At 42.0% G+C, this 25,621-nt stretch overlaps 1 protein-coding gene across 4 annotated transcripts in view; it reads right to left on the bottom strand.

Moving 5' to 3' along the window:
* The window catches only part of BARD1 (BRCA1 associated RING domain 1), a 73,219-nt gene that overhangs the window by 12,769 nt on the left and 34,829 nt on the right, over positions 1 to 25,621 (bottom strand). For all 4 annotated transcript variants that reach the window (XM_028704629.2, XM_077919339.1, XM_077919333.1 and 1 more), the window contains 4 exons: positions 12,771 to 12,851; positions 10,853 to 11,025; positions 4,637 to 4,745; positions 1,516 to 1,651 (listed from right to left, as the gene is read on the bottom strand). In XM_028704629.2, coding sequence (XP_028560462.2) covers positions 1,516 to 1,651; positions 4,637 to 4,745; positions 10,853 to 11,025; positions 12,771 to 12,851 — 499 coding nt within the window. The remainder of the gene's footprint in view (positions 1 to 1,515; positions 1,652 to 4,636; positions 4,746 to 10,852; positions 11,026 to 12,770; positions 12,852 to 25,621) is intronic.

Raw genomic sequence — 25,621 nt, 5'->3', positions numbered from 1 at the left:
TTTGGGGGGGGGGCTGCCATACATCAGCAGACCATCACACAACGCCATTTGGAACTTGGCTATTATTTTGAGGCTTTCAACATCTCTCTTCAGAAGCCCATAATTAAGTTATTAGACAAGTTTTTAAATGCAGCGGCACATAAAAATAGTAATCAATAAATGATCAACATAATGATGTATATCCTTCTTCTGAAAGCACTTATCCCACAGAATTGAAACAAAACAAAACTAGAATCCTATCGCAGGCATCATTATTCATACTTGGAAAAATTGTGAATGGGCTAAGCATACTCACCCGGAAGTACTTCCTTCCGAAACACAATTATTGTATGCAATCATTTATAAGACTATTTAAAATGCATCATATGGGCCAATTGTAAACTACAAGACACAATGCAGATGAACGTCCAACTAATGACAAGCTTGCTCTATGGGGGTGAGGGCTGCACTCCCTTTCTCCAAACAGTAGCCCCCACATGCAGCAAGGCTCACAGGAATTTTGAAACTCAGGGGCTTGTATTCAATGTAGCAGTAAGATTTTTTTCATCTGCACAAGCCTTTCTGCTTTTCTGATGAAACCATTTCCCTAGTCCTCTGCCCCCTGCCCAACACACTGTTCTGGGGGTTCTCCTGACCTTCTGGGGTAGATATGGGAAGGTGGGGAGGAGAGGGAGGAACTCCCACTGCACTTGTGGGGACCGTGCTGGCTTCGGCTAGTGCAACAATTTAGTTGAATATGGTCCATAGAAATGACAAAAACGGGAAAGGATGGGAACCAACTAGACATATGCAAAGAGCTTTTCTGGGTTTACTGTGTAATCCTATGCATGTTTATTCAGAAATAACTCCCAGGAGAGCGTGCATAAGAGTGTAGCCCTCATTTTGTAAAGCAAATACAGCTAAAATATATATCCCCTATTTTTTCAGTTCATAAAATCCAGGTCTAAATAAAAAGCTCTACATAGGCCATGATGCAAGCTTGCCAATTATGAGTAGAAAGCGCTTCCAGAGGTGCAGAAGGGGAGGAAATATTCCTTTCACCAGCAGCCCAAAGTGTGGGGAGGGGGAGAGCTGAAAAATCCACTACACTTTAAACCCCGTCTATAATTGCCCAGAGATAGGAGGTCTTTGAGAGATGAACTTTGGCCTAATATCTCTCTGCATATCCTCCTTAATGTACAGAGGGCACTTTCAGAGACCAGTATGAAACACAAGGAAAGGGAGGAAATGTCCTCAGAAATTAGAACGTTTGTGGCTGTTTAGGACTCTTTGTTTGTTTAACTAAAATTATTAAATTATTAAATTTATATACCGCCCTTCAGCTGAGAATCACAGGGAAATTTAAAGTATAAAAACACAAAAATATATAATATAATGGCAAACAAAACACTACCCCCGTTTGTTAATTAATTAATTAATTGTTAATATTTTAATTAACATTTTGAAAGTGAGGTTCTTAAGTCCTTGAACAAACTAAATTTAAATAAAAAGGGCAGAGACCGTCATAAAACTTACCTGTGCTGTTAAATGCCGTACATATTCTAGCTTTCAGAACCTTTGCCAGTTTGCTCAACAATTGCTGCTGAACTGGATTAAGACCACTTCCAAGGAGCACAACAGGCCCTTCTCTTGGCTGATTTAGGCTTAATTGCTTTGCAAGGACAAAAAGGGGAAAGCGTCAAGTCCTACATAAAGCCAGCATCTTTTCCTTTTGAAGGAGCAACTAATCTCTACTTGACATTTCTATTAAATAAGAAATAACTATTTTGACATGAACATAATTCATGGGAGCACTGCAGGACGTAAACAGACAGAAAAACAAATATTGATGAAATCTAACAAAGCAGCACTAAAGGGACAAAAAAGGGTCTTATGGCTGTTTCCAGTCATTTAAGTTTTACATAGCTGGCCTTCTGAGAACCTAGCAACAATTTTAATAGGAAGATATGTGAAAATGTCTTGGTGAAATTCTGTGAATGAGCAGAACAGATTTCTGCTTGTGTTCCTCCTACTGCTTCTCCACACACACCAAAACCTACTCTGGAGGATTGGGGGACCCAGAGTAGATTTTGGGAAGAGCAGTGGGCTGCAGGGAGGAGGAAAGGAAGGAGACATCCCACTGCAAGAGCTGAGGTCTGTCACATGATGCTGGATTTCACTGCCTGTGAAAATCAGCATAAAATTATGAGACAAAATACACCCATACCAGAAGGCAGAAGTTTAAGCCAGGGACAGCCAACGACTGGTCCCCAATGCAATTTTACCTGGTCCTCAGTAACTGAATCAAGGTGCATTATTATTAATCACATTTATATACTGCCCTTCAACCAAAGATCGCAGGGCAGTTGACAGTATAAAAATTCAAAATGCACCACAAAACAACAACAATTAATAATAACAACCCCCACAGACACATTTTACAGGCCATAGATTGCTCAGCCAGACAAAGGCCTGAATGAAGAGGAATGGTTTTGCCTGGTGCCTATATAGGTGTAGCTAAGATTTTGCATGTCATTTCAGTGGTAAGAAAAATAAAATAGTTTTGCAAGATGTAAGAAATGGAGCTATTGAGTGCTGCCTTTTTCTTCATTTCACATGTACTGTATACGTAAATACAAATAATTGTGTACAATGTTATGCCTGAGCTCTTGTAACACACTGTGGCTGGGCCTTGCTGCTACGTGTTATCACCTTTTTAATGGCTCCCAATCAGTCATGAAGCCTCAGTTTAGGCAGGATGCAGACAGTAGCCATCCCTCGTGTAAAGACCTGAGCAGAATAAATTTTGCCTCCCCTGAGAATGTCTAGCACAAGCTAGGCTCTCCACAGATACAGCTGTCGCTTCTTGCAGTCAGTTCTGCGACCTGTGACAACTCCATTCATGGAGATTCCAGTTCATATGAGGACACATTCATGAGTATTTAATGATAAACATATGTATAGTAACATAAGGAACTTGATCATTTTAAGCAAATGGGGAAATTGTGCAGGACTTTTTTAAAAAATGAAGAAGTTGGCTAAGCCCTCTATCAGTACATAAAAGAATCTAACTCGTGCAGATTCTTACAGCACCTAACCTCACACATTACATTTGCTTTCTCACATCCTAGGCCAGGGGTCTGCAACCCGCGGCTCCGGAGCCGCATGTGGCTCTTTTACACCTTTGCCGCGGCTCCGGGGCGGATCCTAGCGAGGGGAGGAGGCGCATTGTGCGCCCCAACACTCCCCACTGTGGCGGGCGCTGTACTGGCTGTGACATCGCATGGGGGCGGTGCGTGCCTTAGTCATGCACTGTCCCGACGTCACCTTCCCGCCCACTGTCAAATCGGAGGGCAGCGGCGCGCATGCTTTAAATGTCGCAATGGTTTTGCGGCTCCCAGTTTTTTTTTCTTCGGAAACGGGTCCAAGTGGCTCTTTTTGTCTTAAAGGTTGCAGACCCCTGTTCTAGGCAGTCATTTTGAAGGTAAGTGATTTTGAAACTGTCTGCATGTAGCTAGATATCACACCAACACTGCAAGTAGCTATGAAGCCACTATTCCACTTTACTGGACTGTTCCATTAAATAGTATTGTCTGTTATGGCATTAAATGACATATAAATTATCACTACTTTCCCAGAGAGGAATATGTATTATGGCACTATCTTCTTTCCAAGTTCAAAAAGTACCTGTGGGGAACAGAAGGTACAAACTTTGCCAGGTTTCCAAAACATACAGGGAGCCTTCACAGATGATGGAGGGTCTCCACTTCACACAGTTGCCCTCCATGAGTTGATGGTGGTGGGGAAAATGGTGGAATGGAGGCGGAGCTAGCACACTCATCCCACGGTCCCATTTTCCAAACCCCAAAAGGCAGCACCTAAAGACAACTGCTGTTGGCAGCATAAGGACAGACCACAGCAGCTCTCTCTTAGGGCCAGAGGGGTGATGTATCAACTGGGCAACGTCTACTGCCTCATCGGGATCTAGGGCTCCATGACAGGAGCGCATTCAGCAGGCTTTTGAACTGACATTTGCTTAGCCACATGTGGTGAATCAGAGGGGCAGTCTTCTGGTGAACAAATAGTGAAACTTCTATGGAACAGTGTTAAGTAGTTACCTTCTTTCAGGGTGACAGTTTGCCAAAAAAGATTTTAAAAACATATGTATACAGTACGTCGGTAAGTTGACTAAGAAAGCTTTTGGGGGGAATTCATTGCCAAAGAAAGTCCACTGGGTCATTTCTGAGGTGGCTTTGACCTAGTTAGCAAAGAAAACACTTTTGCCAGTTGTGTGGAATTTTATGACTCTTGCGTTCACAGTGCTGCTATTGGTTATGCTATTCCCCTTAGTATTTAGCTACTTTACTTGTTCCTAATATGTTTGGATGCTTTTATATTATTACTACCCTTGTATTGGTTAATTTTTTACTCTGTTTATTGATTGGCTATCATTTTAAATGAGGTTTTATGCTTCTGCTTCACAGATTGCCACCTAACTTCTGTTGTTTTAGTTTTTGTGTGGCCTTTATTGTTAAAAGTTGCCTTGAGTGCTTCAATTTCTGCATTATGCACAATCAATAAAGCTAAGTTTAAAACATAATGCCAAAGTTCAGTTTAAAGGAGTTTTTTTAAAATAAAAAAGGGTTTTAATACTTACTTCTGGACACTGAGTAGTAGTAGAAGAGTCATTCTTTGCTGGGAGCATCAGAAGTGATTTCATATTTTCTGTTTCAGCATAATCCACAGGTTTGTGCCCAAATATATTACTAATAAAACAAGGACAGATGGATTTCAAGTAAATAAGGGTTGTGACTGAACTCTTAACTATCTGGAAACAGTTGCACTATATATTTTCTGCCTTCTTAATATGCAGTTTACAGCAAAATTGAATGAAAACCCAATTAAAGCACTAAATTTAGGACAGATGGATTTAGCATAACAAGCGGCTGCATTCACCATAAAAAGCAGGAGGTGGTACACAAGCTTGAAACTTTGTAATTAAGTCAGTCCTTGCCAATGATCTACTGTTTGCACACTCATCATACACTGATTGGAACTTCTGATATGGTGGGAATTCAAGCTTTAAAAATACAGAAAGTGTATTCACTGGATCAGAAAAAGGAAAACCATTTTCTAGAACATTGCCCAAGAGTTTTAAGTGGCTTTCATTCCCAAGTGGTCCTGGGCTGCGTCTCGTTTCCTTTTCTGACTGAGCTTGGAGGCATGGGGCTCTAAAGGAAGACCACCACCCAAAGATCCACACTGCCATCTGCTCCAGCTCAGCCACCAACTTGTTTGCTCTTCTAGCACACGCAGCGGCCCAGGAACTCGGCTGCTGCTTAACAATTTTACTTAGGACTTGGCTCACATCTCATTTCACAGTGTTGCCAGCCTCCAGTGACATCAGTAAGACGGGAGCAGGTTATATTATAAATGCGTCTGATGAAAACAGCAATGCTTAAAATCCTTTTCACTCTTGGGAGTTTCAAACCACTAAGGACTGCCGTGTTGCCTCTATTTCAGTATAAATCACCAGCACAGTCATTTGGCCTCACTTTAATTTAGGGGCTATATTTAACATCAACCGCTATAACAGACTTCAGATGACATACCCAGAAGAGAAAGCAAATATTAGTTTACGTATAAAAGCACTGGCTTAACACCACAACAGATGGCATGATGCTTTTATCTATGAAGTGCTTTGACATATTGCTATAGCATCCTCATAGTAGGAAGGAGGTGGGGGGGGGAGAGAGAGAGAAGCATAAGCTCTCTTCTTTCACTTATGTCAGGGGTGGCCAGGAAAACCCCATTTTGGGGGAGAATTCAGCTTGAAGTTGTTGAGCTTTCTTTAGGGAGGAGGAAAGCCCCATTTTTTAGGGGTTAAAAAAAGCTTTAGGGAGGACTTCCGTTTTTTGGGAGGTTAAAGGCAAGGGACAAAGGGGTAAGGTCACTCACAATAAGATCGCTATGGATGAAAACAGCAGCACAGAAAAAGCTTTGTCTTCCCTTCCAGAGATCAAACAACAATGGAGGGCGGGCCGAGGGGGCGGGGCAGGAGTCAGTTTTAGTGACGCTAAGGAAAGGGAGCCAGAGATCGACTGTGATCTACCAAAACCTTGCAGGGATCTACCAGTAGATCGCGATCGACCTGTTGGACATCCCTGACATGTGAAGGAAGAGACCACAGCTCAGAAGGGTTTAATCCCTAACATCTCCTGTTAATAGTCTCTCGTAGAGCAGCTGGAAGAGGGGCCTGAAGGAGGAGTTTGGATTTGATATCCCACCTTTCACTCCCTTTAAGGAGTCTCAAAGCGGCTCACATTCTCCTTTCCCTTCCTCCCCCACAACAAACACTCTGCGAGGTGAGTGGGGCTGAGAGACTTCAGAGAAGTGTGACTGGCCCAAGGTCACCCAGCAGCTGCATGAGGAGGAGCGGGGAAGCGAACCCGGTTCACCAGATAACGAGTCCACCGCTCTTAACCACTACACCACACTGGCTCTGAAGCTTCAAAAAGCAGCTCCCACCGAGGACAGATTATACAAGGCCAAAAGGATCAATTCTGTGATTCTATATACTTTCACCTGCAGGGGTGCTGCAGCATCCCCAGATGTTTCTCAAACTTGGGTCCCCAGCTGCTGTTGGATCATAGTTCCAATCATCCCTGACCACTGATCCTGCTAGCTAGGGATGATGGGAGTTGTGGTCCAACAACAGTTTGAGAAACACTTGTCTAAGTAGACATTTTGATCCAGACACTTACCAAGTAAACGCCACCCATTTTGCATTTTATTTTATTTCTTCCACCTTGGAACCCAAGGCAGCATACAGAGCGGCCAGCCATCCAGGTACTGACCAGACCCACATCTGCTTAGCTTCAGCAAGGTAGCAGCCTCATGTGCCTTCAGATCATACTCTGAATCACTATGGACCCCACAAGCAGAATTATGCCCATACTCCCAGATTACAGGCAGGCTCTGGTGCTCAAGCAGTTGAAGGTATATTCGTCAGATTTATTTAAATCGTGCAAAATATTTTGTAAAAAATAATAAGAGAAGAATTAAGGAAATCAGTGTGGTGCAGTGGTCAAGGTGCTGAGGTCCAGGTTCAAATCCCCAGTCACTCACTGGGTGACTTCGGGCCAGTCACACACACTTACCATACCTCACATAATTGTCATGGCAGGGGAGCAAGGAGCAGGCAAACATTAAAGCCATGCTTTAATATTTATATTTATTTAAGTATAATATGCAGTGTTGATCATAATCAGAGCAGACCTGTTTAAATCAATGGAATGAAGTCTGCTTCAACTTGGAAATCATTCTAAAACATTTATTATCAACAACTGTGTCCTATAAGACTACAGAATTGATGCAAACTCAGTAAGACTACAGACTCAGTAATCTATGTACGATGAAAAGGACACAAGGCCAACAAGGAAGATTGCATTGCCTAGATGGTAGGATATTGTTAGCTTTACTGAATGTGTATTTGGTAAAGAATGAGGTGTTCAATTCAACCCTCAGTTTAACAATTAAGGGTTACACCACATATGAACCACTTTGCAGAAAATACTTCCCCATTCCACACAGTAGTAACTCAGTAGCAGCTACGCCACAAGCAGATAAAAGTCCATGGCCATAAGGGGACAGAAACTGTGGCCAAAGGATATATGGAATCGCAAGGTACAGTCAAGTGAAAAAGACAAGCAAGGATTGTCAAAAAGTTTCCAAGCAAAGGGAAGAGGTTCCTTCTTCAGATTTGTTGTTAAAAGCACTATCTGGTCCTAAACAAATGCTCCCAACAGCTCAACTGTGTTCAAATTCAAACTTGCATTGGATGGAACCCATTATTCTATGCAGAAAAAAGGGAACAAGACAGCTTTTACCATTGTTAAACTTATTGTGCATGGGGAAAAACTGGCAAGACAGTCCATCTGAGTGAAAGCCTTTATGGGCAACTGAAATTGCAAATGCAGAGAGCTAATTTTTCACGTCACTTGGCTGGCTGTGAAGCAAGACAGACAGGAAATTCAAGGGAGCAAACACATAAAAAAAAATCCAGTTATAAAATATGAATTAGCTATGTGCAGGAGATTAACTTTAAAAAAATTAACTAGGCCAACAGGGCAATTAATAGGTCCACTGGTCCATATAATATTTTCTATTTGTAGCTTCACATCTCTGCTAAATGGAGAAAAGGTTAAAAAACTAGGAAAGCAGTTACTAAAACTTGACAATTTCCAGAGAAACATACATTACAGTGGATGCTTGGGTTGTGAACGTGATCCGTGCGGGATGCACGTTCGCAACCCACAGCATTTGCAACCCACAGCGCTGCTTCTGCGCATGCGCGACCGCCGAAACCCAGAAGTAACCTGTTCTGGTACTTCCGGGTTTCGGTGCGTCTATAACCCAAAAAAACGCAACCTGAAGTGTCTGTAACCCAAGGTATGACTGTATCTGCCTTCTGGCGTTTTCTTACAGAATAATATTTTTTTTTTTGGTTTGGGGGGGGGGGGAGAGAGAATTAATCTTTGCTCTCTTCATTTCCTGAATAGACATTTTGGTTTTCCTCATGGAAAACAAGATGCACGTGCTTAAAGCCTAAACAAAAAAATTCCTTCCAGTAGCACCTTAAAGACCAACTAAGTTAGTTCTTGGTATGAGCTTTCGTGTGCATGCACACTTCTTCAGATACACTGAAACAGAAGTTGTGCTTAAAGCCTATATAAGCATGCAATTTATTATACTGGTTGGGAGCCAAAGAGCTACTTTAGGCATATCAAAGAGTTTAGACATACCTAGCACTATTTTTTTATTACCTTACTTTGACCAAATCACAATCTGCTCCCCTCGGTTTCAGGCTAATGGCACCAAGGGTTGCTGTTCCAAGGGGTGCAAACTGAAAGTGGTCTTGTACTCAGAGAACTTGTTTTTCACCTCTCAACCTACGTACTTTCTATGTCGCTACTGTAATGTTGCAATTCCTATCATTTGTGTTAAAATTATTTCCAGACCTAAAATTGTATTTCAAATACATATCTATGTGCACGCATAAACACACCCACACCCACAAACACACAGCCCTCTATCAGTAAATCCCAAACCAATAAATACATGCTAACTTCTAAAGGTCTTAGAGCCAGTTTCAGAAGTAGTACAGGTGACTTCAACTATTGGGGAGACTAGCCACCAAGCATGGTAGTTTAACATTTTTATATAATTATACCATTTTAATATATGTATTTTAGTGTTTTACATTGTTTTAACTCTACAATTAATAGTATACTTAACGTATTATATTGTGTTTTATGTGCTCTGTTTTCTTCCTATCTTCTCTACTAGTTATTGGCCAATATATATATATATATATATATATATATATATATATATATATATATATATGCTCCTTATCACTTACATATGGCATTTAGAAGGCATTGCCAAACAGTTATTTCCTGACCACTAATAAGAAATTAGGTCTTGGGGGGGGGGGGCTATCAAATGCAGGCTGGTCATTGACACCAAGAGGTGACCACAAAGAGAAGTCACTTCAAAACCTGCATTTGAAACATTTCTCAGGCACAGTGTTCACCACAATCAGAAATGAAGAAGCATACAGAAGTACTAAGAATTTATATAAACACACTAGAAAAGCACAAACACATTTTTAAAAGGCACCTGAAGGCCCGATATTCTTAAAATAGCTAGATTGCTATTTGAAGAGCCTGGCTCTCGTGGTGCAGGCACTTGCAAATGCAGGGAGCCTGAGGACAGCACAGGCGGGCTGAAGTAGCATGTTGTACCTCAGCAGGGACAGGTAAGAAGCAATATTAAGGTGCAAGACATTTGGGGCTTTCTAAGTTTAAGGAAGAGAAACGGAACAGAACGCCCCCAATCCGATTTTTCATCTCCCTTTGAAGAAAGGGAGTTTGCTTTCCCTCCTCATCTCTCCCCATACCTTTTCTTTCTGTGCTATGTCTTTCAGATTGCAGGTCTGAAGAGGGCAGGGATTGTCTTATTTCTGACCTCTGTAAGTCACTCCAGGAGCCTTTTTTCTCTCCAGGTGAAGAGTGGGATAAAAATGCTCTAAGCAAAACTAATAACATGACATAAAGGTCACTGGGAAGCTTCCAGCAAGTCAACTTCCTGTCAGGTTTTTCTTCCCTGGAGGAGTAAGCCTGTGACTTGGCTATACACTTTCAGACTACAGCCAAGTGTCCACATGATGAGATGTCCCTCAATACAAATTCCCATCACACAGAAAATGAGGGGAGGAATTCAGCTTGCCAGATGGAACAATCCCCTCTCGCCTCCCCCTGTGCGTTGTTCTGGGGTTCTCTTGGCACACGCCCCTGAACAAATTTCAGATGGCATGGGAGGAGGAGAGCCCTGTTGTGTTAGTTGAAGTCCTTGCACTTGCTGCTACCAGGATTTGTTAGCTGAATCTCACCCACGATGTCTGGGTCACATAAGGGTCTGGTGACTTCTGTTTCAGTCTGAAGAAGTGTGCCTGCACATGAAAGCTTATACCCAGAACAAATTTAGTTGGTCTCTAAGGTGCTACTGGACAATTTTTTAATTTTTTCCCGATTGCGTCAGACCAACAAGACCACCTACCTGAATCTGAGGTGGGGATGACGGCATTGTTCTAGCCTAGTTTTCTCCCTGGTTTACTATATATAGGATTTTTTTTAATTAGAGGGGAAAACATTCTACCTGCAGGATGAAGCAGTGAACTTCAGTCATGTTTACCACTTCAGAATAAAGGTGGTAGGTTCCCCAAGATTTCTGAACACCAGGATCTAATGGTATGCCTCCAGTCATTCATTTGAAAATACAGAGATAAATCCATTTCTCCTGTACTCACACTACGTTTCGAGAAGCTCCATGCAGAAGCAGCAGTTCAACAATACTTGTATGTCCATTCTTGACAGCATCGTGAAGCGGCAAATCATTTTGATACCCAGCCGCATTCAGGAGTGCCCCATGTTGTAGCAACAGCTCCACGACCTCCTTATGTCCATGATTACAAGCTTCATGCTAAGTGTTGAATTGGATAAGAGCAAAACACAGAAGAAAGCATTAAGAACCTGCATTATTAAAAAATGAGTCTTGATCTCCATGACAATGCATGAGAATTGCTCAAATGATTTTTTTTTTAAAAAAATCACTACATTTACTCTCAAAGAAGCTTACAACAATTAAAGGTCATCGATTTTAGGAATCTTTGTTACATAAATGATGGGAAAGGTATGTGAACGAGCTCAGTCTGGCAGTAAAAATGAAGTCATTTTAATACAACATCCATCATAAATGGATTTTTACAGCTAGCAATGATGAACACAGACTACTTCTAAACTCAATTTCCCTTGAGTTTGAAAATGCAATACAAAAGTATATCAGCTGTCACAGACATTGGCCTCGTTTGGATGTTAATGATAAACCATGGCTTCTTCTTATGAGAAATGAGCTGCAGTGACCTTCAGACTCGCCTGTTCTCTACTTCCTTCTTCCTCTGGCATGACGAGGAGGAGGAGGAGGAGGAGGAGGAGGAGGAGGAGGAGGAGGAGGAGGAGGAGGAGGTTTGGAAGCTTGCCCTTCCACACTTAAGTGTTACATCTGAATCAAGACAACTGCAGCTAGTCTTAACTATGATTAGGTTAAATTAGCCAACCTCAAACCCACGAGACCAGATTGTTTTAACTAGCCACAATTAGGATTAATGACAACTTAACTTTAAACTGTGGTTAACTGACACTGGAAATTAAAAGCTTATGAAGTCCTCTCTAACTGGGGAGCACAGAAATCCAACGGCTCACGTACATAATAAACCACTGGATATAATCATGTCCAAACTGGCCTATTCCCTGTCCTTGATGACGGAGTGTATTTACGACAACCAGCCACATATCTGCAAGAATTCTGAGAATCTCCGTTTAAAATTGTTTCCAGTACAAGGAAAATCTGAAAACATAACAACAGCATGTGTTGTTAACGAAAACCATCAGTGCATCCTTTGTAGATACTGTACTCAACACATGTTTCCTAGGACCAAGTACTTTTTACTTAAGCTCTCCCTTTGATTCCAACATAATGCCTTTCAGCTGTTGCTGGCTTACAATTCCCATCACAACTGACCATTCATTAGGGTAGTGCAGCTGATGGGAGTACCAGATGGGCTACCCATGACTCGAAGTTCTAGAAAGCTAGCCTACTGTAATCTCTTACACCAAAGACAACAAAGAATACTGTAGTAGGAAGCGGACGGTTATAAAGCCTTTAGCGTGACATGACCCTTTGCAAACTAGAGCCCACTAGCCCTGTTGGTCCATCTCATGAAGTGGACCATAGTCTGGGAAAGCTTATGGAACAACAAATTGCAGAGCAGGGAATCTCTGTATGCTAGCTTTGAAGGGGAACTGATGTGTATCCAACACACACGAAGCCTCACATGAGTCTTCATCTTGTGCGGGTCCCCTATCCATCCAAAGTGTCTGGCTACACCAGAGATTGGTATATCCATGGGACTCTGGCTGTGAACTATGGGAACCATGCTATTCTAAAACCAATGAGCCTGCTGCCTCATATCCCAAACTGCTGATTTACTGGAGTACTGAATTAAAATCCAGCAAAGCTTCAGCATGATTTTTTCCTGGGAAATCATACCAGCCATGGCATTGTCATTTGAAAGGTACTTTTTCCATTTGAAATGCAACAGAGAGAGAGAGAAGAAAAGTGGCGCAGAATGAAAAAGAATGAACATGTTTAGAAAACTTGATATTTACCAGTGGAGTCCATCCAGCATAGTCTTTAACATTGGGATCTGCTCCACTTTTCAGTAAGTGCTTAACAGCAGAAAGATCACCCTAGAGGAGAGGAGAGAGGGAAACATTTAGTTTCTCAAGGAAATGCAACACAAAAAAGCACCTGTCAGGAAGGAAATCAAAACTCCAGCCCCCCAAAATCAGTTAATATGAAAAGTTGAGAATTACTTATAACTGTCTCCTTGTGACCACATTTGTAAACTGTTACAGTATCTTCTTTTTTGTACCTCTTAGTATTAACATTTCCCCTCTACACTCAGTGAAATGTGTCTTTATTTGCAAAAACCATTTGATGGAGAAAGGACACAAGCTTTCAGGTTACAAAGAACACTGCAATGAATACTAGAAAGAGCCAGATCTCCACTGTTTAGAGAGGAAAGATGTGTACCTGGACTCACTATAGAACACAGGTGGCAAACCTTTCTCTGCAAGGGCTGAGGGTGATCTGTCAGGTGCTGCATGCAAGTAGGCATCTTGTTCTGCAACCGGCCCCCTCTTTCTGTCACCCCTTTAGCTCCTAGCGGACAGATTCCTTTTGCTACAAGTTTGAACTACTTGCAGAGAGGGCTTTTGAAACCAGTCCAAGAGCCACATATGAATGGACTATTGGTTCCCTCTGCTGTAAAACTGGGTTAGCAACATTGCAGCACAAGCATAATGTGTGGGAATGCCGATTGTGATGCTGCATGGCCCCACACACCTGGCCTATATAGTCTCCAGTGTGCACTCCTGCCTGAGACTCCTGACAGCAAAGCCCCCAAAGGCACTGGGGCGAAGGACTTACGTATCACAGGGCTCACTGGAGTGGCACCATCCCACACCTCCAAGCTTATGGTTCACTTGCCCAAAAAGACTGGCACCTGCAATTCTCACCCTTGCCCCACACTTGGGAATGGAAACTCACATGAAGTGAAGCTTATTTGAATGAGAAGGGTCTTATTTTTTATAATTAAAAAAATGAACAAAATAATTAACTGGGAAGAACAGTCTACATTATTATTGTTTGGGTTCCAAGTTAGGCATGTATTGCTCGTTTTGCCAACCTGATGCTCCCCTAATGTTTTGGACTACCCACCTCAACTGATGGGTTGAATCAACATTCATCCACACTGCACAAATCACCCCAATGTCACTTCTGGCAGTTCCAATAATTCATAACTCTAACTGGGCAGGTTAGCATAGATGTATTCTTCACCAAGTTAAAATCAACTGTCGTTTCACTGTTTGTCATAAAATTGTCTTTCATCAAAGTATCCCCCCCAACCAATAAAACCCTACCCAATCCAGAATACCCACAGAAGTGTTTGCACACATTATGCAATGAGCCAGATTGCACGATTAAAAATATAGGCAGAGGAAACAAGATAGTTTCTGCTTAATATTTCAGTGACTATCCATAGTGAAATGGCAGCACTGCTTATCTTACTGGCAGTTATTTTAACCAAATAATTTCATTTCCATCCTACGATAATGGAACAAAATATTCTCATGATAAACTGAAGCATGGAGTGGGGAACCAAAAAGCAGGATAACAGTTACATTTTCAAGTAATGACTATGCTTATTACCTACAAACACTTTTGCATTCTGCTGCAGAAGGCACCTAGCCTCTCTCTCAATGACTTCTACGTATAACCTACGATATGAAGAATTAAGTAGCACCTGCACCAATCAATCAAATCAGTGAAAACAAAGATGGCATCTATGTTTAATTTTTAAAAATGGTGGTGGTAATTCTAAAAGGTTTAAAATGTTCCTCAGGCATGAACTCCCTAATTGACGCCTCTCAGATTCAGCTCCCCTCACTTGTCTGCAATAAGGAGCCATTAACCTTCTTCTTCCTCCCTTTTTCCTTTTGTATCACTCTAAGCCTGTTTTATCTTTTAATGTCTGTACAGCACTTAGAAAAGCTTGGGCATTTTATGAGCAAATAAAAATAAGAGCAGCAGCAACTTATCATACATGATTATTATACACATTACTCCAACAAATTTGTTGGGAATTGTCTTTTCATCTTCTGGGTTGATTTTATTTTGTGTTTTGGCCTTGTTGCCTTTTGTTATGCTCATTTGTTGATTTTAAACCGTTTATGTTGTGTGGATTTATTTTGTTTTATTTAAAAAACAACCTTCAAACTGTTGTCTACTGCTCTTTCCCCTTTGGTGAAAGGTAGTTAAAAGTATTTTCATTTAGTGCTTTTTCTGTGGCTACGCATACTCCTAAACATTTTGTGAATCTTTGTACTTTTGTCCATTTATTGTATTTATTTTTCCCGATTTGAACTATAAAATGGTGATTTTCTTGAGTCAAAATGAGAGTACCCCTAAACATTTTTTAGAAAAAAGCACCATATATACACACACAAACATATATATAATATTCAAATACTATAAATGTGATGGGAAATGAATGTAGCAGAAAAGCAAAACAACAACAACAACCCAAAACTGATGGGGAAAGTCCAGGGGAGATCCTGGATGGGTCAGGAGGTACCCTTTCTGTATAGAAATATACTGGTTGCATGACGCTGGATACAAGCCCATGTCTTATCTCCATTTCAAATAAAATAGTGAGAGTTAAAATACTCTGTTTTTATTGTGCTATTAATGAATTAAACTATTCAAATATTAAACAAAAGCTATTAAGCACAAATAGGATTTATTTTAATCAAGGGTGTCTCAAAACCCATGTTAACAGCAAATACTACAACCACAATTAAGAGAACTAAATTCCAAATGAGGTGCATCAAGTTGCTACACCAAGAAACAGGCTATTGTGCAAAAATCCACATTACAGCAATTCCTTTATTGGGCTAATCAAAATATCACAAAATAATGTGCAAGCTTTTGAGTTCTCTAGAACTCTTCAGTAGGCTTTATGGTAAGCAGACTAATTTGGTGCTAAAATTTTTGTTTTGCTGATGTTGAAGCCAGAAAGCTGAAGACTGCATTTGGTCACAGTCTTAAGATGGTATGCCAGAAGTGTAGCAAACGTTCAAAGTGATGTTCATATAGATGCTATGTTGCACCAAGGCAACCAAGAAGCATAACAGTGGCCAATCGTCCATCTCTGGAAACACAAGGTCTGTCTCCATCCTTAGGCAAAATACATAAATTACTTAGTAGGCAGAATACAAGAATCAAGAGAAACAAAGCTTGGGGCACCTTAAACTAACAGATTTGTGGCATCAGCTTTTCATTGGCTACAGTCATCAGATATATAAAAAGTATAATCAGTTGTCATATATGTACAATACAAGTGAGGGCTGGGGAGATGCTAACTGTGGGGTCAAAGGTCAAGAAACACAAGGGTGCTGTCTGCAACATCTATGCAAAGCTAACTTACAGTTTGAGGCAACTGAGAGACACAAGATCTTTCTCCCGCTACTGTTGTTGGCATCCATCCGTCTCGAGAGACAGTGGAGTGCGCCTCTGGGGGTGAAGTCAAACGACTGCATTAGCAGCACCAAACTGACCTCCCTGGGGTCCAAGCCTGGCCAGTGTGTATGGAGGTCCTGGGCTGCCCAGACAACAGGACTTAGGATCAGAGTTTTCCTTCTCCTAAGCTGTTCCTGAGGTGTGGCCACTGTTCCATGCTGACAGCTTCTAGGAGCCAAAGGTGAGAGCTGAATGCAAAGTAGGGACCAAAGGTGGACAGACTACTCCAGAAGGAGCATGGCATACCTTAGTCCAGAGGTACTAGCCCTCCCCTATCACCCTATACACCCCTCTCTCCCACTAGGGGTGTTAAAATTAACATGCTACTGCCTTGCAAGAATTGTTATTGCCAAATATTATCATCTGGTCATTGTTCTCATCATAGAATCATAGAATCATAGAGTTGGAAGAGACCACAAGGGCCATCGAGTCCAACCCCCTGCCAAGCAGGAAACACCATCAGAGCACTCCTGACATATGGTTGTCAAGCCTCTGCTTAAAGACCTCCAAAGGAGACTCCACCACACTCCTTGGCAGCAAATTCCACTGTCGAACAGCTCTTACTGTCAGGAAGTTCTTCCTAATGTTTAGGTGGAATCTTCTTTCTTGTAGTTTGGATCCATTGCTCCGTGTCCGCTTCTCTGGAGCAGCAGAAAACAGCCTTTCTCCCTCCTCTATGTGACATCCTTTTATATATTTGTACATGGCTATCATATCACCCCGTAACCTCCTCTTCTCCAGGCTAAACATGCCCAGCTCCCTTAGCCGTTCCTCATAAGGCATCGTTTCCAGGCCTTTGACCATTTTGGTTGCCCTCCTCTGGACACGTTCGAGTTTGTCAGTGTCCTTCTTGAACTGTGGTGCCCAGAACTGGACACAGTACTCCAGGTGAGGTCTGACCAGAGCAGAATACAGTGGCACTATTACTTCCCTTGATCTAGATGCTATACTCCTATTGATGAGGCCCAGAATTGCATTGGCTTTTTTAGCTGCCGCGTCACATTGTTGGCTCATGTCAAGTTTGTGGTCAACCAAGACTCCTAGATCCTTTTCACATGTACTGCTCTCAAGCCAGGTGTCCCCCATCTTGTATTTGTGCCTCTCATTTTTTTTGCCCAAGTGCAATACTTTACATTTCTCCCTGTTAAAATTCATCTTGTTTGTTTTGGCCCAGTTCTCTAATCTGTCAAGGTCGTTTTGAAGTGTGATCCTGTCCTCTGGGGTGTTAGCCACCCCTCCCAGTTTGGTGTCATCTGCAAATTTGATCAGGATGCCCTTGAGTCCATCATCCAAGTCGTTGATAAAGATGTTGAATAAGACCGGGCCCAAGACAGAACCCTGTGGCACCCCACTAGTCACTCTTCTCCAGGATGAAGAGGAACCATTGATGAGCACCCTTTGGGTTCGGTCAGTCAGCCAGTTACAAATCCACTGAGTGGTAGCATAGTCAAGACCGCATTTTACCAGCTTCTTTACAAGAATATCATGGGGCACCTTGTCAAATGCCTTGCTGAAATCAAGGTAGACTACATCCACTGTGTTCCCTTCATCTACCAGGCTTGTAATTCTGTCAAAAAACGAGATCAGGTTAGTCTGACATGACTTATTTTTCAGAAATCCATGCTGACTATTGGTGATCACAGCATTCCTTTCTAGGTGCTCACAGACTGTTTGCTTAATGATCTGCTCCAGAATCTTCCCTGGTATTGATGTCAGACTGACTGGGCGGTAATTATTTGGGTCCTCTCTTTTCCCCTTTTTGAAAATAGGGACAACATTTGCCCTCCTCCAGTCTGCCGGGACTTCGCCTGTTCTCCAGGAATTCTCAAAGATGACTGCCAGTGGTTCTGAAATCACATCTGCCAGTTCTTTTAATACTCTTGGATGCAGTTCATCTGGCCCTGGAGACTTGAATACATCTAGACTAGCCAAGTATTCTTGTACTATCTCCTTAGTTATTCTGGGTTGTGTTTCCTCTGCTGAATCATTTGCTCCAAATTCTTCAGGTCGGGCATTGTTTTCTTTATCGGAGAAGACTGAGGCAAAGAAAGCATTGAGGAGTTCAGCCCTTTCTGTGTCCCCTGTTTGCATTTCACCATCTTCTCCTCTGAGTGACCCCACGGTTTCTTTGTTCTTCCTTTTGCTACGAACATACCCATAAAAGCCTTTTTTGTTGCTTTTAACCTCTCTAGCAAGCCTGAGTTCATTTTGTGCTTTAGCTTTTCTGACTTTGTGTCTACACGTGCTGGCTATTTGTTTGAATTCCTCTTTGGTGGTTTCCCCCCTTTTCCATTTTTTGTACACATCCTTTTTTAATCTTAACTCAGTTAAAAGTTCTTTAGATAGCCACCCTGGCTTCTTTAGGCACCTTCCATGTTTCCGTCTCATTGGTATTGCCTGAAGTTGTGCTTTTACTATCTCCCTCTTAACAAACTCCCAGCCATCTTGAACTCCCTTTCCTTTTAGTATTACTGTCCATGGGATCTCACCCAGCACTTCCCTAAGCTTTATGAAGTCGGCTTTCTTAAAGTCGAGAAATTGAGTCCTAGTATGCTTGGCTGCTCCTTTCCGCTGTATAGTAAACTTCAGAAGAGCATGATCACTCGCGCCTAATGATCCTTCCACTTCTACCCCACTAACCAGGTCATCAACATTGGTTAGGACCAGATCTAAAATGGCTGTTCCTCTTGTTGCTTCTCCCACTTTCTGGACAATGAAGTTGTCTGCAAGGGCAGTGAGGAATCTGTTTGACCTTATGCTCTTGGCTGAGTTTGACATCCAACAAATATCAGGGTAATTGAAGTCCCCCATTACTACTATCTCCCTTCCTTTTGCATGCTTGGCCATCTGTTCCAGGAAGGCATCATCTATGTCCTCTGTTTGGCTTGGGGATCTATAGTAAACTCCCACAATGAGGTCACTGTTATTCTTCTCTCCCTTAATTTTCACCCAAATGCTCTCACTTTGGCTTTGAGGTTCTAAATCTTGGATCTCTTCACAGGTATACACATCCCTGACATATAACGCCACTCCTCCTCCTTTCTTGTCTGGTCTGTTTCTTTGAAATAGATTGTATCCCTCCATTATTACATTCCACTCGTGGGATTTATCCCACCAGGTTTCAGTGATTCCTATTATGTCATATTTAGTTTGCTGTACCAGGAGCTCAAGCTCATCTTGTTTATTTCCCATGCTTTGCGCATTAGTGTACAGACATTGAAGTCCATTAATCATTCCCCCGTGTCTCTTATTTAAGGATTTTTTCCTCCCACCACTAGGTCTGCATGCTCTTTGCTCCATTCGGTCTATGACATTTGGATGACCATCTTCATCAATTGATAGACTCCTACCTTCAGGAGCACTGTCTCCCTCCCCCACATTAGTCAGTTTAAAGCCCTCCTGATGAGGTTTCTGAGATTTTTTGCAAAAACATTCCTCCCAACCGTTGTGAGGTGCAGCCCATCGCTTGCCAGAAGTCCATCTTCAAGAAACTGCAGTCCGTGATCTAAGAATCCAAACCGTTCCTGTTTACACCATTTGCGAAGCCAGTTGTTCACTTCCACTATTTTTCCCTCTCTCCCTGGGCCACGTCGTTCAACTGGGAGGACAGATGAGATGACAATTTGTGCATTTAATTGCTTCAATTTCCTGCCCAGAGCCTCGTAATCTCTTTTGATCTTCTGGAGGCTATTGCTTGCAGTGTCATTGGTTCCCACATGAACCAAGAGGAAGGGGTATTTGTCAGTGGGTTTTATGATTCCTTGCAGTCGTTCAGTTACATCTTGGATCTTAGCCCCGGGGAGACAGCACACTTCCCGAGACATCTTGTCAGGCCCACAGATCACTGCTTCTGTTCCCCTCAGTAGGGAATCCCCTATCACCACCACACGCCTCCTCTTAGGTCTGGTCGGGGTTCTTCTGTGAGCTGTCCGTTCCAAGGTCGCCTGGACATTCCCTGAGGACTGCCTTTGCTGCTCGTCTTCATATACCTGATCGACTGTAATGAGGGAGAGATCCTCAAATGGAGTCTGCTCTTCGTCTTCCATGGTAGGGGAAAGGACCTCAAAGCGATTGCGTATTTCTAAACAATCAGAGCGAACCCTGGGCCTCCTACTTCTTTGAGTCACGTTTCTCCATATATCTGGCTCCTGTGTTGGTGAACTAGCCACCTTCTCAGGGGAGTCCCCTGTCTCTTCCTTGGTGGAGACGGTGTGCTCTGTTGCTTCCAAGAAGAGTTCCAGGTCTCTAATTCTTTGGAGCGTAGCTACACGTTCCTCCAGTTGCTGGACTTTGTCTTTTAAGAGGGCAATCAACATGCAATTGCTGCAGGTAAAGCTGCCTGCAACCTTTGGCAAGATGGCAAACATTGCGCAGGAACCACAGGCGACTGCAGCTGTTCCCTCACCCTCCATCTTGAGAACGTGTCGTTGGGGGTGACTACAGTGGTCCTCTATCATTAAAAGTGTGGAGACAGGACAAATAAATCCCCCCCAAAAAACCTAGGTCTCCCCCAACAAATGTTTGAGACTAGCTCCCCTAAATCTAAAATATGGATCAAACTGCGCGCGCCGCTGCCCTAAAACTCTGATAAGCTCCTCCCACAGCTAATCACCTACCTCAACAGAAGCCCTGCCCCCTCTGACCTTTGCACAGAGAGAGCAGCTAAATAGCCAAAAGAAACTCACACAAGAAAACCCTTTTTGTTCCTTCTTCAGCTGCTGCCCTAAAGCTCTGATAAGCTCCTCCCACAGCTAATCACCTACCTCAACAGAAGCCCTGCCCCCTCTGACCTTTGCCCAGAGAGAGCAGCTAAACAGCCACAAGAAACTCACACAAGAAATGTATCATGCATACATTTGAACTTCGCACAAAAATATCAGACATGGCCTTTTCATCCCACTTCAGGAAGTGTTTGTAATGCGGCCTGGAGAGGGCTGTGGAAGGTTCCAATGGGTTCCCTTAGGCTCAGATATGGACTGCAATGTTGATATGCACTTTGCAGATTAGTATTCAGTAATAACTTATTTTAATTTTTATATTAGGTAGATGCTGATACATGTAAATGTACAGAAATAGCAGGGTGTGTGTGTGTGTGTGTGTGTGTGTGTGTGTGTGTGTGCTTGCATTATGAGTAGATCACATCTCAGAGCTTGCAACAAAAAGGAGCTTCTTTTCCAAAAATGATATGGGGAAAGAAACCATACACCTTGGGTCATCTAACCTGTACATGGTAGTTAACATTAAACAAAAGAAGCTTCGGAAAAAACCATTACTCAATCAAATCTAGATTGTCCATAATGGTAAAGTAACATAGCTGTGTGAAATTCAAGTTGAAATTAAGGGCTATTGTGGCTGTTTTGCAGAAGCAATAAGATTGCTTTACACACCACTTTGTGACATGGTGGGGGAGGGGAATGAAAGTTCTGTCTCCCAAGCAGGAGAAGCACATCTCCAGAGCAGGGGGCACATTCTCCCCCTTCAGATATGACCCAGAAACATGAGTCACTTAAACTTCCTCCATCTCCTGCTTTTGGAAAATGTCAGCAGCGGCCAAAGAAGTAGCAAAAGCTCTCACAGGAGCCATCCCTTCTCATTTTGTATCTTTAACAAAATACACTCAGCTTCCTTAGGATGGAATATATTATGCATGTTGAAATTCAAATCCATGGGGGAAATGTGCATCAGGCCTTCATCTGGCACATACAATGAGCTGCTTGTTAGAAATGAAAACAATTCAGGAGATCATCTGACAGTCTACTGCTAACATGTTAGTCCAGCCCATTCCTGACATAGAGCCACCCCTACATGTTCAACTGGCTCTCTCCCCTGGTTCTTCTTATATATGTACTACACAAACAATGAACAAAATAACTAGGAGAGAAGCAACCTCCTCAAATTCCTCGTGGCTTTCAGAGACACCACAAGTAAGAATGAAGTACCTGTCAATAGGTTAGAAATGAACTGCTCTGATGCCTCCAGATGTTTTAAATGACAGCCCCAGCCATCTGTGCTAGCTGGGGTTGATGTGAGATTTTATCCAAAATATGTGGAGGGCACCTGGCTGCCAAACAGTTGGTCCAGTCAGAACAGGACAGTAAGTGGAGAGTTGTAATGGCTGGCCAGTTGACAGCTGGTAAGTTGGGTTAGCCTCTAACCTGCAATGAAACTAAAGTTCAGAATTCAGAGGCATAAAATGGCAAACTTACAAGTTCAAACACACCCTGAATTCATTTTGAGACAAAGCACAAACTCAAAAAGCTCATGGGCCTGGGTCATGAATTTGCTGGAACGCATACCCCACCACTAGAGGCACCTCTTTCCCACAAATCTCCCCAATGGCTGCAGCAGAGAAGCGGTCCCTCTGCATCTTTTCCATCCGTCTTTAATGTTACAAAGGCAGCACCCCAGGCATTGCACAAAATATAGATCCACAGTGTTCCTAAATCCCTAGCATGGAAAATAAGCTTTCTAAAGAAGCACAGTGTGATGCTGCCATTGCAGTATTCAAGAGGCCACGGAGGAATGATAGCCTGTCACCACAGCAAGATAAGTTTTGGGTGGGGAAAGAAAGCTGCAATGGGTAAGGGGCTGGAGCTTTGACGGGGCGGGGGGGTGCGCGGAATGAGGTAGTTTAAATATTTGGCCCCCTTCACACTCCTGATTACAGCAGAAGCAATATTTAGAAGTGGATCGGGGCAGTTGTTTTATGATCTTTGGGTAGGCAGCGCACCTTGTATTAAGATTCTGAATTGGTTTAACTATCTAGAACACATTTTAAAATGGTGCATGTGTCTATAGCGAGAGGAGATCTCATCCAGTTTCAATGCTCATCCTCATTAGCAGCTGTGGGGGATCACACCTGACACCTTAGTTGATTAAAAACATCCCAGAAAGCTGTTAACCTACCCTCAAATGAAAGTAAATATTGGTGAGTGAAGTGCATAAAATTATGGGGCACAAACATCAGTAACTGGGAGCGCGAGTGCTATGTTACATTTATGGACCTTCTGCTCCTTTTATAGATACATTAAGCTGCCTGTTAGATGTTGCTTTGATTCAAAAAGGCTGAAATTGTAACTGAGAATCTTGGTTTGTCACATCATAGCCTAAAAATGACAAGAGACACTTAAATGGTACTCAACCCTTAAATACATCACTATTGCAACAAGATATTAAAGTCCTCTCTCTTCACACTTTATGAAGAAGCAGAAAAAACAAGCACAAGTGACTAAAATATTCAGTTTTCATTGCTTCTCATAACTTTTGCGAATTGACTCAGAAGATAGTTAAGGGTGTTATTTTCTCAATATTTATAGCATAAATCTGACATGTATACCACAATGAACTTTTTTAAAAAGGTGCAAGCACATAGTCAGAGTTCATAGCAAAGTGGGGACACCATAAATATTTTATTGGAGAATGAGTTTTCTAGGTCTACAATGCATGTGTTTGTTTCTCAACACCACAATGTGGTTTGTTTTATGACCAGAGGGGACTGTATGCACATGAGTACCTAAAAATGCTGCAGTGCCTATCTGGAAAAATGCCTCTTTCTAAACATGTAAATGAACAGATGCAGCAAAAATGCTGTTTGTAATATATGCTCTAAAAATGTGTCAGTGTACATGCTTTTTTATTATTTGTTTTCTTAACTGTGACACAGATGTAGATTATGTATGCTATCCCATACACATACTTCTACTAGCAAATTAAAAATGTGGACCACAGAATGATGGAGTTGTGAAATGTGCCCCTATCTGTCAAGGGAGGGGAGGGCAGTCACATTGGTTTGGCAGGTAGAGAAAGGTGCATCATGGACAGCTGTATAATGGGGCCTGCTTCTATAGGGTGAAGATGGGGGGGGATCATTCACATCCCTTATTCCTATTGGGTGGGTAATGGGCAGGGGCATGAGAATAACTAAAGACACTGGGGAATATTAAACATGAGCCTGCATGTCACAGGGATTGCACCTACGGTGTCCGCAGCAGACTTGGAGTGACCAAGCACAATATAAGGACTCAAAACATATCGAGTGACACTCCAAACAAACTTTTCCACCATCATTGCCCCTCTTAGAGCTATACCTTAGGTAGCAGGGGCTCAAAATGTGTTCCTTCAGCTCAGGGGATACATAATACCCTAAAACAAACTATCTATACACAATATCATTTGATATATAAATCTACACACAATATCATTTGAGATATAAACTTTAACTTTTCTTTAACTTAAAGCTGTACAGCAAAGTAATATATCAAAAACTAACACCCTGCTTATCAGGAAAAAAACTATTAAGATAATTATGGGAATGACATTTGGATAATTAAAATTGACTAAGCTTGTGACAGAGAGCTTACCCAACTATCTTTGATTCTTTTCACCCCATGAAGTACAAGAGGTTGCTGTTTGTATTTAACTAATTTTATTCTACCTTTAATGAGTATGGTGGGTAATAAAAAAAAACATGGATTCCAGTTTACTAGGCAAATGGCTACATTTGTTTCAATTTATTAATGCATTTCAGCTTCAAACTCATCTAACTCTAGCATTGTTTTACAGAGCCAATGTGCTTTTTAGGATGTTTATTATGAGTGTCAAAGTAGTAAAACAGGAAAGACCTTCCCGCAATTCCATTTTAAATTGATCTGGAACAACACAACATACTTAATTTTAAATGCCTAATGCTGTTAATACTCTCTTTTAAGAGTCCAAAATGTACAACTCATTTAACTTTCATTAAGTTTGGTGTATTAAGCCCTACAACCTAATGAAAATAATATGGATTTATCCTGATAATTAATGAAGTCCCAGAAGAAATAAGTGTAATTCTCATCCACCCTCCCACAATACTGCTTCCATTACACACGACTGGTTAAGTAATTCAGAAAACTTTGATAGGAAAACTACTAAGAAAGAAAAATACTTTTGCTAGTTGATCAATGGGGCACCTAGATTTCCTTCCATGAATATTAATCCTCAACAACCAACTCCTTTACTTCAATAGAAGGACCAGGCATATGCTTAAGTATCATGCAATTTTATTCTATGTGCAGTGTGTGTGTGTGTGTGTGTGTGTGTGTGTGTGTGTGTGTGTGTGTGTGAAGTGTGGTGGGAGAGCTTAAAATAATACCAAGATATTTCACATCTGGCAACCAAAGTGCCCCTTTGGTTTCAGATAGTACAGGAGTAGACGAGTCTAAAAAGTCAGGAACACAAATTTTCACAGCCCTCTAGCGGCTGTGAATACATGGGAAATGATGCGTGCCCACCCAAACTGTGTCCTAACAACAACAACAATTTTATTTATACCCCACCCATCTGACTGGGTTGCCCCAGGCACTCTGGGCAGCTTCCAACACATACAGTTTCTCAT

The sequence above is a fragment of the Podarcis muralis genome, chromosome 1, assembly GCF_964188315.1.
Source record: "Podarcis muralis chromosome 1, rPodMur119.hap1.1, whole genome shotgun sequence".
Lineage (NCBI taxonomy): Eukaryota > Metazoa > Chordata > Lepidosauria > Squamata > Lacertidae > Podarcis > Podarcis muralis.
Note: the sequence above shows the minus strand (reverse complement) of the source record. Positions and strands in the feature narration are given on the sequence as shown.